General features: G+C 46.5%; 1 protein-coding gene and 1 pseudogene across 1 annotated transcript; one reads left to right on the top strand and one right to left on the bottom strand.

The window, feature by feature from the left end:
* Positions 1-2,936: 2,936 nt before the first annotated feature.
* LOC136491772 (subtilisin-like protease 4) lies at positions 2,937-4,388 on the bottom strand (annotated as a pseudogene).
* A 1,468-nt stretch (positions 4,389-5,856) lies between these two features.
* On the top strand, positions 5,857-6,447 carry LOC136490811 (uncharacterized; the record flags this gene model as incomplete). The annotated part of the gene is made up of 1 exon (XM_066487001.1): positions 5,857-6,447. A coding segment is annotated over exon 1 (591 nt), but the record flags the coding sequence as incomplete, so codon positions are not given.
* Between the last annotated feature and the right edge of the window lie 6,617 nt (positions 6,448-13,064).

Raw genomic sequence — 13,064 nt, 5'->3', positions numbered from 1 at the left:
GTTGTCCGATCGAGTCCATAGAGGTTCCTGAATGGCGAAACGTCGATCTGATGTGTTAGATGGTAAGCGACCGGACTCACCAGAGAGTCCGATCAACAGTGAGCGCCAACGGTCGGCTTTAACGGTCAGGACGACCGAACGTGTCCGATTAGGATGACCTGTGCATTCGGTCAATGGTAGAAAGCTGGGTTTCGTCCCCAACGACTACTTTCTCCATGGGACTTATAAATAGACCCCCCAACCGGCCATTTGAGGTGGTGAGAGAGCTGAGGAAACATAGCAAGGGTGCTGATACATCATTTTAGTGATCTCCACTTGCATAGTGCTTAGTGATTCATTAGGTGATTAGCGTAGGTGCTTTGCGAAGTGCTTAGGTTGATTAGACCACCGCTTATGCGCTTGCTCTAGGTTTAGGCCTAGTGTTTAGTGAGGTTTGCACACCTCTTATCACTCGGTGCTTGCACGCACCATTGTTGTACATCGGAGGGGCTTGTAGTATTGTGAGATCACACCAACCGCGTTTGTGGTGTGGTCGCCACCGTGTACCGAAGGGAACAAGGCCCACAGTAGTTTGGCCAGATGCTTGATAGTGAAGACGGTGGGGAGCGGTCCGGGAGACGCTTGCCGGAAGGCACACCGAAGACCCACTTGCGCGTGGGGAAGGCCCGGGGCTATCGACGAAGTTACCCGACCAGGAGCTTGGCCCTTACAAAGGATTTCTTGCGAGGGGCTGCAACGAGGGCTAGGGGAAAGCTTGAGCGCTTCTCGATGCCTTGGTAAAAATACTGGAGTTGTTGACGGGAGTTTGCACCTCTACCTCATCTTTATCTTTTGCATTTACATTGCTACCTTGGTTGTGTGCTTTACTTCCCTAGCTTAGTTGATAAGCTAGTTGATTGGATTGGAACCTAGGTTGCATCACTCTTTTACAGTAGAGATAGCAATACACCTAGCAAAATCGTAGTTGCACATTTAGATATATTACTTTCCTGCATAGGTTTTGACTAGGTGAAATTAGAGGCCTTATTTTAGAGTATATTTTTAAGTTGCCTAATTCACCCCTCCCTCTTAGGCGTCACGGTCCCTTATAGTTCCCCACGGCAGCAGGTGGTGATAGCCCTGTCCATCCTTCGTACTCCCCCACGTCCGGGGTCGACGTAGAGCGAAGGCCGGAATCGCTTGGCAGACAAGGTGTAAGCCGGCACCAAGTGAGCAAGTAGAAGTAGAGTTTATCTATCCATAGACCCTATAACCATATGCATCCATCTCAACCTTTACCAACTCTACCCTTGTGTTGTCCTAGGACGAACTAGCTAGAAGAGTACCTCCGTTCCCTGTGGAAAATATGATACCCTGAATACTTCCGGATGAAATGTTACAACGGTAATTCCGTGCGCTTGTGGATTATTTTTGTATGCGTTAAGAAATACCAACACGGCCACCGGTGTAGCCGCGTAGGATGAGCCTCCCAGCAGAAAAATTTAGGGGAGAAATGGAGATCGAGCTTGTGACCATAAAGTCATTGATTAGAACTAAAGCAAAACAAAATATTTACTACACCATGAATTATGTTCGTGTGCAATAAATTGAAACCTCCACTGCGACAATATAAGATTTTGCAACATTTGAGATGCAATACTCCAACATGCTAGTTAGTTTCCTGCAACAGTAGAAAAACTCCTCGCGCAACAAACAGAAAGAACTCTTGTAACATCTCACAATGAAACAAATGTTGCACGCATAAAGATGATGTAACATCTAAAAATCAATTGTTGCAGCATCACAATATCACAGCCGCAACATCATGAAATAGCAAATGTCATACATCATAGTATAAATAGAAAAAGTCAAAATTGTAACATCATAAATGACCAATTGACATTGAAAATCTTATATTGCAACATAAAAATTTCTAAATTACCAGTGGAGAGGAGCATGTCCTTCTTGAAGATGCTATGCACAAGGGAGTCTCCATGAGTCACCCTTGCATTCAGCTTCGCAGGAGATGCATTGTTGGCTGCCAGGGGAGAAGAAGGTTGATGACCTGACATGGTGCCGACTGCTGAGCCACGGTGGCTCCCGCGACGCAACGATGGGAGGGTCGGGTTGCCGATTCATGGTGTGTCCAGTGACGGTGAGGCTGGGGGCGTGTGTTGCTGAAGCTCCTGTGAGCTGATTTTGTCGATATCCACGGAAGGTGTGGACATCAACACTTATAAAAAGAGGCTCCCTAAGCCCCTCTCGGTAGCCAATTCCAACGTGAGGGTTTAGCAGCACCAACATAATTCAATCTATCCGAACACCTGAGTAACAGGAAGGCCGCCGTCATCCACTGATTCCTTCTGCTACTCCGACACCTACCGCTACTGCCACCGCCGCCTAGAGGACGTTGCCGATGCTGGCGACGACCGTACCACTACGGATCTCACCTACATCACCTCCTGCACCAATGCCTACGTCACACAGGCTCTTCATTGTTAAGGGCGAATGGTCTCCACATCTGCTAACTAACGAATGTACACTCGATATTAATCTAAAATTAGTAGGTATCCTAATTAGGAACTGGTGATCTGTATCTTAGAATAGCCTTTTGAAAATCTGTATCTTAAAATTGCTACTCGTGTAGGAGCATGGCTTGGATAGTTGGATAGATAAATATGGCTCTCGTCAGAACATTCGAACAAATACATGTTTATGTAGCCAATCTAAAACATCAAAGATAGCTCTCACAGTGCGGGACCACCATTATATTAGTATAATTTAAATTGACAAAAGGACATACTATTAGAGAAAAAACAAAAGGACATACGTTTACGAGCTGACTGAAAAAGAAACGAAATGATATAAAATCTGCACGAAGAACGAACAACCTTTCTATTAGGTGGAAGTGGCAGGAGAGCATCCAAGAACATCGAACCCAATTGCGACTCTGCTGATCATTCAAATGTGATGGAGATGGGGCTTCTCACGGTGTGCTTGTCGGACAACCACCTTCGCGTTACCACTCTGCCCTCGCAGCACGGACACTGTGAAGCTCTGCTCCTGGTTCGTCCCCGTGAACTGCAGCGACCTCGGCTCGACGTGCACCATGCCCGACGGCAGGTCCACATAGGGGTAGTACACAGCCGGCGCCTCACCGACGTTCCTCACCGTCCGGTGCACCACCGCCACCGGACTGGCCGTAGAGTTCGACGCCTGTGGGAACACGACCGAGATGGAGGGGTAGTTCAGCGCGTGGTCTGGGATCACCCTGATGGCCGAGCAGTCCACGACGCGCTGCGCGATGACGGACACGTCCCGGCTCGCGTAGACGCTGCAGAGAAAGCGCACGTAGTCGTCGGGGGCGATGTCGTAGACCAGGCCGGGGTCAACGGCCTTGACTGGATTGACGTGGCCAACGCCCGTCGCGAAGAAGTCGGCCGGCAGATGTTGCTCGTTCACTATCGGGTTTCCGGAGCGGTCGATCGGGTCAGCTGTTGTCACAATAGCTGACTTGATCGCCGCCGGTGACCAGGACGGGTGCTTGCTCTTGATCAGTGCCGCGACGCCGGCAAGGTGCAGTGCCGACATGGACGTGCCGGATTCGAAGTTGATGGTCGGTCCGGGATTCGCCGACGAGGATGCAGGGTCGACCTGGAACGGCCACGCCGCGAGTACGCTCACGCCGGGGCCCCGGGCCCGTGATGTCCGGTTTCAAGATGCCGGGATTGCGCTGGCTCGGCCCGCGCGAGGAGAAGGAAGTGATGGCCGGTGCCGGCGATGTGCCGAGAACCGTGCCCTGAAAGAAGATCTGCGCCGTCGGATTCGCCGTGGAGTTGATGTACTTCCTGATGGCGACTCCGGCGGCGTAGCTGACATGCGAAGCCGGGAGGACGTGGGCGTCGGCGAGTGTGCTGTAACCGTCGGGGAACTCGTTGGCCAAGATCATGCCGATGCCTCCGGCTCGTTTCACCTCGGCACCTTTGGCAAGCCTCGCGACGCCGTTGCCACGGTCACAGAGCACGATCTTGCCCTTGACGTCGAAGCCGTCCAGCGAGCCGTTGCCGCAGAACTGGGCGTCGGCTGTCGAGCTGGCACCCGCGTAGACCAGCGGGTAGAAGACGGCCGCCGAGATTTCTTGCTGGTTCACCGACTCCCCGTCAAACGAGAGGCCGTTACCGAGACGCGCCTGGGAACACACGGCAAAGACCAGGTTTGCCAAGTGTCAAATAATAACATTCGGCAAAGGGCCGTCGCCGTTAATCCTTTGCCGAGTGTCTTCTCCTGACACTCGGCAAAGAGGCTCTTTTGCCGAGTGTCATTTTTTAACACTCGGCAAACTATTTTTTTTTTTTACTTTTGACCTTCAAACTTTTTCTGCAGTCCTCAGACAATACCTGGTACTCCATGTTCCAATGTGGCATATTTCTCAGACTTTTTCTATATTTCTTTAATTTATTTCAGTTAATTAAATTTTCTTAGATAATTCAAATTATAACTGCTAGTCATTCGAATAATGAAAAAAATAAATGGAAAAATGATATTCATGTTATTTAGTATAATGTGAGGCCATATCCAGGAACAGACCACCAATTTCGAACATTTTGTTCACGAAACATGACCACGAACTTGCGGTCGAGTTGTTTTTAAATTCTATAAAAAGCAAACGAAGTCCAAAAATCATGAAACTTGTCAAGATGTCAAGATATCATATGTGGAGGCTGTGATAAAAAATTTAGGAGGTTTCGCGCAAGTTGTCACGTACGATGCTTGCAAACTGAAATCGGCCTCTTCACGAAACCGCCGCCGCCCCGGCCCGCGCCCGTGCTGCGCCGTCGGAGGAGGAGGAGAAAGAGAGGAGGAGGAGAGGAGGAGAGGAGGAAGAGAAGGAGGAGGAAGGAGGAAGAAGAAGGAGGCGCCAGCCCCGCCGCCGCCCTCGCCCACGCCCGCGCTGTCCCCGGTGCTTCCCCAGCCGTCGCCTTGTCCACCGATGCCCTGGCCCCTTCACCACCGCCGTCCTACGACGCCCACTAGGTATGCCCTACCATCGTCATCGTCGTAGTATTACTAGTAGTTGCCGTAGTAGTAGTGGTAGAGTAGCAGTGGTGGTAGTCGTAGGAGTGGTTGTGACATTGTTATATATATGTGGTTGGATATAATCTTGTGCATGTCGGCCATCGTGTCGTTCATATATATGTGCATGTCGGCCATCGTGCCGTTAGTTTTCTTGCAGGTTTTGGAAACCTCGCCGTGCAGGGGAGGTGCTGCCGAAATCTTGTATTGATAGTTTTATGTTTTTTTGTAGAGAAGAGCCCGTCGGAGCGGAGCCGGAGTACCTCGGTGATCCCGATCGCCTTCCTCGCCACTACGGGTCTGCCTGCACCGCGTTGCCTCGCTATTGCACCGACCTGCTAGCCTAACTCCACCGTCACCCTAGGTATAACCCCTCTTTCCGTATCATGGTCGTAGATCACGTAACCCAGTTAGGCGTCTCCCGTTCGAAAGAGATACAGTTGCAAAATATGCAGATATTTCCATATCTAAAACTGTATTTGTTTTGAATTATCCACGTTTTTTGGATAGCTCGCGGATATGTAGGTGGGGTTAGTTTCCATGGTCTGCTCCGATCCAAGATAGAGTTTTGGCATCATCTCCCTATTGTTCTCCGGATACACACTCTCCCTGGCAAGACATGTATTTGGAGAACAGCGGGGAGGTGCTGCTAAAATTATGTCTCGGATAGAAGTAGAGCATGGAAACTAACCCCACATATGCATCCTCGCATGGGATTAGGACCTATCCTCACCTATTAGATAGTAGGAACATTGTGTAGATGCAATTGATGTTTGTATTACTCGTCGCTATATATGTTAGAGGATGGAGGACCGTGAGTGGATGTACACGGGCCACGCAAGTCAGGGTCAGGTCACCAATGAATGGATCGACAAGACCGATGCTTTCTTGGAATGGGAATTTGGCATGGCTGCTAAAGAATCGAGTAAAATTTACTGTCCCTGCAGCGAATGTGCAAACAGGAAAAGACAAACGAAGAAGGTCATGGAGGAACATCTTTGGAAGAATGGATTTACGGTATACTATACCCGGTGGGTCTACCATGGTGAAGCCGATCGTATGAGAGAGGAGGTGGTGAGACCACGCGTCGAGGATTATGATGCTGATGCCGGGGTAGCAGACATGTTAAATGACTATCACGAGGCACAGTTCGCTGAAGGACATACGGAGGACAAGCCAGAGGCAACCACAAATGCGTTTTACAACATGTTTGCTTTGGCACAGAATCACCTTTACGGCCAGACAAAGGTTTCTCAACTGGATGCCATTGGATGCATAATGGCGTTAAAGTCCCAGTATAGTCTGAGTCGAGACGCCTTCGATGGTATGTTGACAGTTATTGGCAGCCTGCTTCCGGAGGGTCACCTTCTACCAAAGAGCATGCATGAGTCACAGAAACTCCTTCGTGCACTTAAGATGCCGTATGAGTAGATACATGCTTGCCCGAAGGGGTGCGTCCTATTTAGGAAAGAATACGTGGAAGCAAAGTACTGTCCAAAGTATAAATCCTCTAGGTTCCTGGAGGTAGATTCTGGTGATGGCCAGAAGAGGCAGCTTGACATTCCTGTGACAATCCTATGACACCTTCTGTTCATACCAAGGATCCAACATCTATACATGACCGAGGAATCCACGAAATAGATGACATGGCACAAAAATGGCAAATGATACAATCCTGACAGGATGGTACATGAATCCAATGGTGAAGCATGGACCCACTTTGATGGCATTCATCATGAGAAAGCTAAAGAGGCTCGTAATGTATGTGTTGCACTAGCAATAGATGGGTTCAATCCTTATAGAATGATGGCTGCCCCATACACATGTTGGCCCGTGTTCGTTATCCCCCTCAATCTCCCCCAGCGTATGCTTTCAACAACAGAACGTATTCTTGTCGTTGATAATTCCTGGACACCCGCGGAATAATATGGGTGTGTTCATGGAGCCTGTGATTGATGAATTGGTCCATGCTTAGGAGGAAGGGGTATGGACATACGACCGAGCTATAAAGAAAAACTTTAAAATGCATGTTTGGTACCACTACTCCCTGCATAACTTCCTGGCGTATGGGATATTTTGCGCCTGATGTGTTCACGGGAAGTTTCCATGTCCAGTATACAAGGAAGGTCTAAGGTTCATTTGGTTGCAGAAGGGTGGTAAGTATTCATCGTTCGACAAACATCGGCAATTCCTCCCTCTTGACCATGCATTTAGACGAGACATCAAGAACTTTACGAAAGGTGTCATAGTGACAGACCCTACACCACCGATAATGACTAGTGTCGTGGTTCGTGAATAGATAGATGGTCTTGTGGTCAATCCAGAAGGTGGTTTTGTGGGATACGGAGAGCAACATATGTGGACTCATAAGTCAGGCTTGACTCGGCTCCCCTATTTTGATGACCTTCTTCCACACAACATTGATGTAATGCGCACTAAAAAGAATGTCATTGAGGCACTTTGGGCAACAATCATGGACATTCCTGACAAGTCAAAGGACAACGTTAAGGCTAGAGTGGATCTGGCAATGTTATGCGATAGACCAAGCCAACATATGAAGCCTCCTAGTCGCGACAAGACATGGAGAAGGCCTAAGGCCAATTTTGTCTTGAGGAAGACCCAAAGGTGGGAAGTACAAGAATGGATGCAGACGTTAATGTTCCCTGATGGGTATGCAGCTAATCTGAGGAGGGGAGTGAACTTATCTACTATGCGAGTCTTAGGGATGAAGAGTCATGACTACCGCATATGGATTGAGCGGCTTCTTCCGACGATGGTTCGAGGCTATGTCCCTGAGCATGTCTGGCTAGTGCTGGCGGAGTTGAGCTATTTCTTTCGCCAGCTTTGTGCCTGTGACAGAACCGACCAATTATACGAAATTAAGTAAGAAAATTATCCACCAGAGCAGACGATTGAACAAACTTAAGCCCGTATAACCCGGTAGTCCGTGAAATCACGAAGGATTTCAAACCAACTCGTGTCCCAGCCATGATCGTAATAAGTTTAGCGGTCACCATCACAACTTACATAAAAGTTCGCATCACAGATACATCAGAGTTTAAACATAGTTATTACAAACCAGTTCGAATAAAAGTAGCGGAAGTCATTTGTTCAAACCACACACACACTCACACGGAGTTTAAATATAGTGCCAGTGAATGATCATCTCCAACAAAAGCATCAGGTGAGACGTAAGGAATGACCATGCCCATGGTCCTAAGCATCACCCATCGCAGGATAAAGGCAGTTGATACAGTAGCCGTAATACATCTGCCCACCTGCAACAAGTGGGAATAAAACCTTGAGTACGAGAAGGTACTCAGCTAGACTTACCCGACATAACCAAAAATAAATGACACCAAGGATTATGAAGGGATTTATAGTAGGGTAGCTGACTTATTTGCAAAAAGAAGCATTTTTAGCATTTCAAGAACCTTTAGAAAAGCATTTTTGCCAAGTTAATTATTATTAACCTGTCGACTAGATTTGCACCTATACTAGAGTGAACATGTGATTAAGCAGATAATGATAACCAACGATCATTAAATAACTTCCATACTGTCATATTCATTATAACTGTCTAAGTGTTCCATAAACATTTACTACGATGAAGTAACTCAAGTCAAGTGCTCACTATCCAGGAGCGATGGCGATTCGAATCGATTCCTAACCAGCTGGTGATTTATTCCTTACACAAACCTCACTCACCCGCTAAAGTGAGATATTGATCACCGAGTCAACTTTCCAGGAATCTCGAGTTTGCCAGGAACCACATGTACCCGGGGGCCGACCGACTGCACTTTGGTCTTATCATCCCGCCCCCGTGTCCTACCACACCTGCTCCGGCACAGTGCGTTGCGGGCAATCTACTCGGCCCAAAAAATCTCCCAGCTTCACGGTCGGAAGGTACTTTATCCGGCCAGCTAAATGTAAGGCATGCGTTCAACATGACTTGAGGCCCAACAACGGTCGGTCCTTAATCGACACAGACGGAAAACACTATAGTCCAAAACTCTGCAAGTCTCCGTCCGGTCTCAACTTTATTTAACACTTAGTTATACCATGACTTCATAGTCATCCAAGCAGATCTAGGTAACCACCTATAGCTCGCAGGTGACAGGAAATCACCTGACTTCTATCGGTCTAAGCCAGCTAAGCATTGACTTGACTGCGGATACCAGGGTAACAAGGATATAGTATAACAAAGGTAGACAAGGTATAATGCAGTAACGGTTGCAAACAACTCCTGAACGTAATGCATCAATTAAAGTAAAGCATTTAATTAAATAATCGCAAACTGGGAGAAAAATGCTCCGGGGCTTGCCTCTCTCGAAAGAGCTCGGACGGTGATCGGGGCACTCTGGAAGTTCTTCAACGTCCTCCTCGTCGGCTTCTGGCACTTCCTGCTGCTGCACCTCGAGCTGCTCCTCGGGCTCCTCGGGTATGATGACTGGGTTCTCGGTTTGCGATCCTGTATGATGCAATGCGCGTAAGTGATTATGCAAACGGTGCATCTAAGGAGATGAATGCAATGGATATGTTTAAATGCAAGGTAGTCAACATCATCCAAGAAACTATACTACAAGCACATGTCATCTACTATATTCTCTTCTACTACTAATATGTTAAGTCAACATATCTTATGAAATGCTTCAAAGATACACCAAAGCTTTACTAATTTCTTAATCACACTTAAAGCAACACTTGCTTAAACCCTAATTAATAATAGGTTTGAATAGCAACATATATTTCTGACGATCCTAAAAATCTGAGAAACTTACAGTAGCATAATACTATCCTAAACAAACTACCATCAAAATTTCATGGCATTTGGATAAGTAAACTATCCTACACAAAAATGACAAGCTACAACTTAAAATGAGCATGAAATTACTTTGTACTATGAAAAGTGTCAAACAACAGAATTAATATTTTTCCTAGGTTCTTCATAGCATATAATGACTGTACAAAAATTGTCACATGCATGTTTTATACAAAATTTGCCCTCTAGCAAAAATAACAAAAATCAGCTATTAAAGGTACTTGAACTACACCTAAAAATTTTCCCACAGCACATGCATGCAACATATTTTTCCTAGGAAATACATGACATAAGAAGATTAACAAAATTGGAATCATATTTTTCTGAAGCCTATAGATTTTTCTACATATTTTTCAAGTTATCAACAATATTCATGATTAAATAAAATTCTATAGCAAAGTATCTCAAAATGACATGCACAATTTTTCCCAAGTAGATCTGATGATAAGGAACCTAGACAAATTTATCTCAACAGATTTGAAACAACTTTGAGTACTCAAACATTTTTTAAACCATTTCAAATTTCAAATAATAAAGAATAAATTGAAACCATTTATTCAAACGCTACTGGGCCAGCCCGAACGGCATAGGCGGCCCATGACTGTGCGCGCACACGGCCCAGAACGGCGCAGCCCAGCACCGGCTTCCTCTCAGCAGCGGCGACTGGCAAATGGGACCCGCGCGTCAGTGAGAGAAAACAGGGGATGGAGGAGACGACGGCGCGGCAGCTGCGAAATTCGCCGACGGCGAGTTCTCCGGTGAACCCGACGGCACCGGCGTGCTCCCCACAACTATGCGCACCCATCCATACCTTCATTTCAACCTCTACCGTACCCTAGCAACGATGGCGTCAGCAACGGCGGGCGGCAGCGAGATCGCTGCGGCACTCCGGCGATGGTGAACTCCCATTGCCACAACCAAGCTTGGTACAAGCTTTACTAGACTACTACGGAGCTATCTAAGCAACTAGAAGAAGACGTAAGAGTCCCTAGCTACCCCAACCATGGCGGCCTCAACTCCGGTGAGGACACGCGCATGGCGGCGGTGTCGAGAACAGACAATGCGCCCTTACCAAAACTCAGACGGTGCAGCCAAGGGTGGAGGAGGTAGAAGAGAACAAGGCGGCACTGCAATGAAGATGTAGTGAGCGATTTTGCGACGGCGAGCAAGAGCGAGCTCGTCGAAGTTGCTGTGGCTGCTGCGGTGGAGCTGTGAGCGAGCGAAGAAGGCGAATGAAAACAAAAAACGAGCGGTGAACGGGTCGGGCAGGCGCGCGGGGGCTTAAGGCGAGGCCAGCGGTGCCAGAACGGCCGCGGCGCGTGGCCTGCGCGAGCAGAAGACCGGCGATGCGCGGCATCCACGCGGCGGTGAACTTCTGAACCGGTCGGGTACTGTAGCTACGATTCAGAGAACAACAGGGCTGACTGACAGCGCCAAAAGATGATGCCCGATCTCCTAATCCATTGAGTGTTAGCGAAAGAAATCAAAACGAAAGTTGTACACCTACATGCCAGCTACAAAACTCATTTAGAGATCACTGTCTAATTCGCAAAGGACAGAGAGTAAAATCATGCCAAAGTCATGTTCAAGAAATTGAAAACTGGAGTTTATACTTAGAAATTTCTAAGTGTTGAACTCAACCCAATTTCTGACTTGTGGGACCATTTTGAGCATGTTGTGCACATTTTCATGACTTGGTCACAAAATACTTTTTGTTCCTCATATAATTTGCTACAACTTTGTTTTAGGTTGCTCAGACATGCAAACATTCTAAGTGGTACTTTTTGAACAGTCAAACCAAAAAGTCCTAGGGTCAAAACAAGTCAAACCATGATTTAAAATCTTAATTGGGCAAAATGATCAACATGAACATTGTTCCTAATGAATTTCTAAGCATAGCTAAGATTTTTAACAATATATTTAGCTATACCACACATTGGTCATACAATAATCAAGCACTAAAGGTACTAAATGATGAAAAACACTTGAAATGATACTCTTGTTTCATAATCATGTTTCACATGTTTCAAGTGATATATGCTCAGGAATGGATGAATGATGCTCATGATCATGAAATGCAAGTGCAATCAGGCAAGACTAACACCAAGGGTGTTACAGCCCTCCCCCCTTATAAAAATCTCATCCCGAGATTTGGGTTATGAACCATTTGTTATAAAAATCTTCATAAGCTTTTTGTAGGTACTCTCCTGTTTCCCAAGTTGCATCTTCCTCATCATGATGATCCCACTGTATCTTGTATGTTTTCACCACACTATTCCGAGTAGCACATTCCTTAGTGTCTAACACCCGGACTGGCTGTTCACGATACACCAAATCTGATTTGAGTTGAATACCTCAAGGTTCTATTCTTTCCTCCGGAACACGCAAACATTTCTTGAGATGTGATACATGGAAAACTGGGAAAACGGTACTCATTGTTTCAGGTAACTCTAACTTGTAGGCTACCGAACCTCTTCGTTCCAAGATCTTGTATGGTCCTACGAATCTTGCGGCAAGCTTTCTTCGGATTCCAAACCTTTTCTTCTTCATTGGCGTGACTTTCAGATAAACATAGTCACCAACTTCAAACATAAGAGGTCTCCTTCTTTTGTCTGCATAGCTTTTCTAACGTGATTGAGCAGCTTTCATATTCTGCTGAATAATATGAACTTTCTTCTCGGCTTCTTCTACAAAGTCAATGCCATAATACCTTCTATCACCAGGCTCGATCCAATTCAATGGTGTTCTACATTTTCTGCCATATAAAGCTTCGAATGGGGCCATCTTGATGCTTTCTTGATAACTATTATTATAAGAGAACTCAGCTAACGGTAACCATGACTCCCATGATCCCTTGGAAGATAATACACAGGCTCTTAACATATCCTCCAAAACAGCATTTACTCGTTCAGTCTGACCATCTGTCTGAGGATGATAAGCGGTACTACAAATCAAACTAGTTCCCAAGCCTTTGTGTAAATGTTCCCAAAAGTGGGCCATGAACTGTGAGCCTCTATCAGATACTATGGTCTTTGGTATACCATGCAACCTCACAATTTCTACGATATACTTCTCGGCATATTGAGGTGGTCGATAATCTGTTTTGACAGGCAAGAAATGAGCGGTCTTGGTAAGACGGTCCACAATTACCCAAATAGAATCATGTCCTTTTTGAGTAGTGGGCAAACCC

The sequence above is a fragment of the Miscanthus floridulus genome, chromosome 11 (assembly GCF_019320115.1).
Source record: "Miscanthus floridulus cultivar M001 chromosome 11, ASM1932011v1, whole genome shotgun sequence".
NCBI classification, from domain to species: domain Eukaryota; kingdom Viridiplantae; phylum Streptophyta; class Magnoliopsida; order Poales; family Poaceae; genus Miscanthus; species Miscanthus floridulus.
This window is presented reverse-complemented; position numbering and strand designations above follow the sequence as displayed.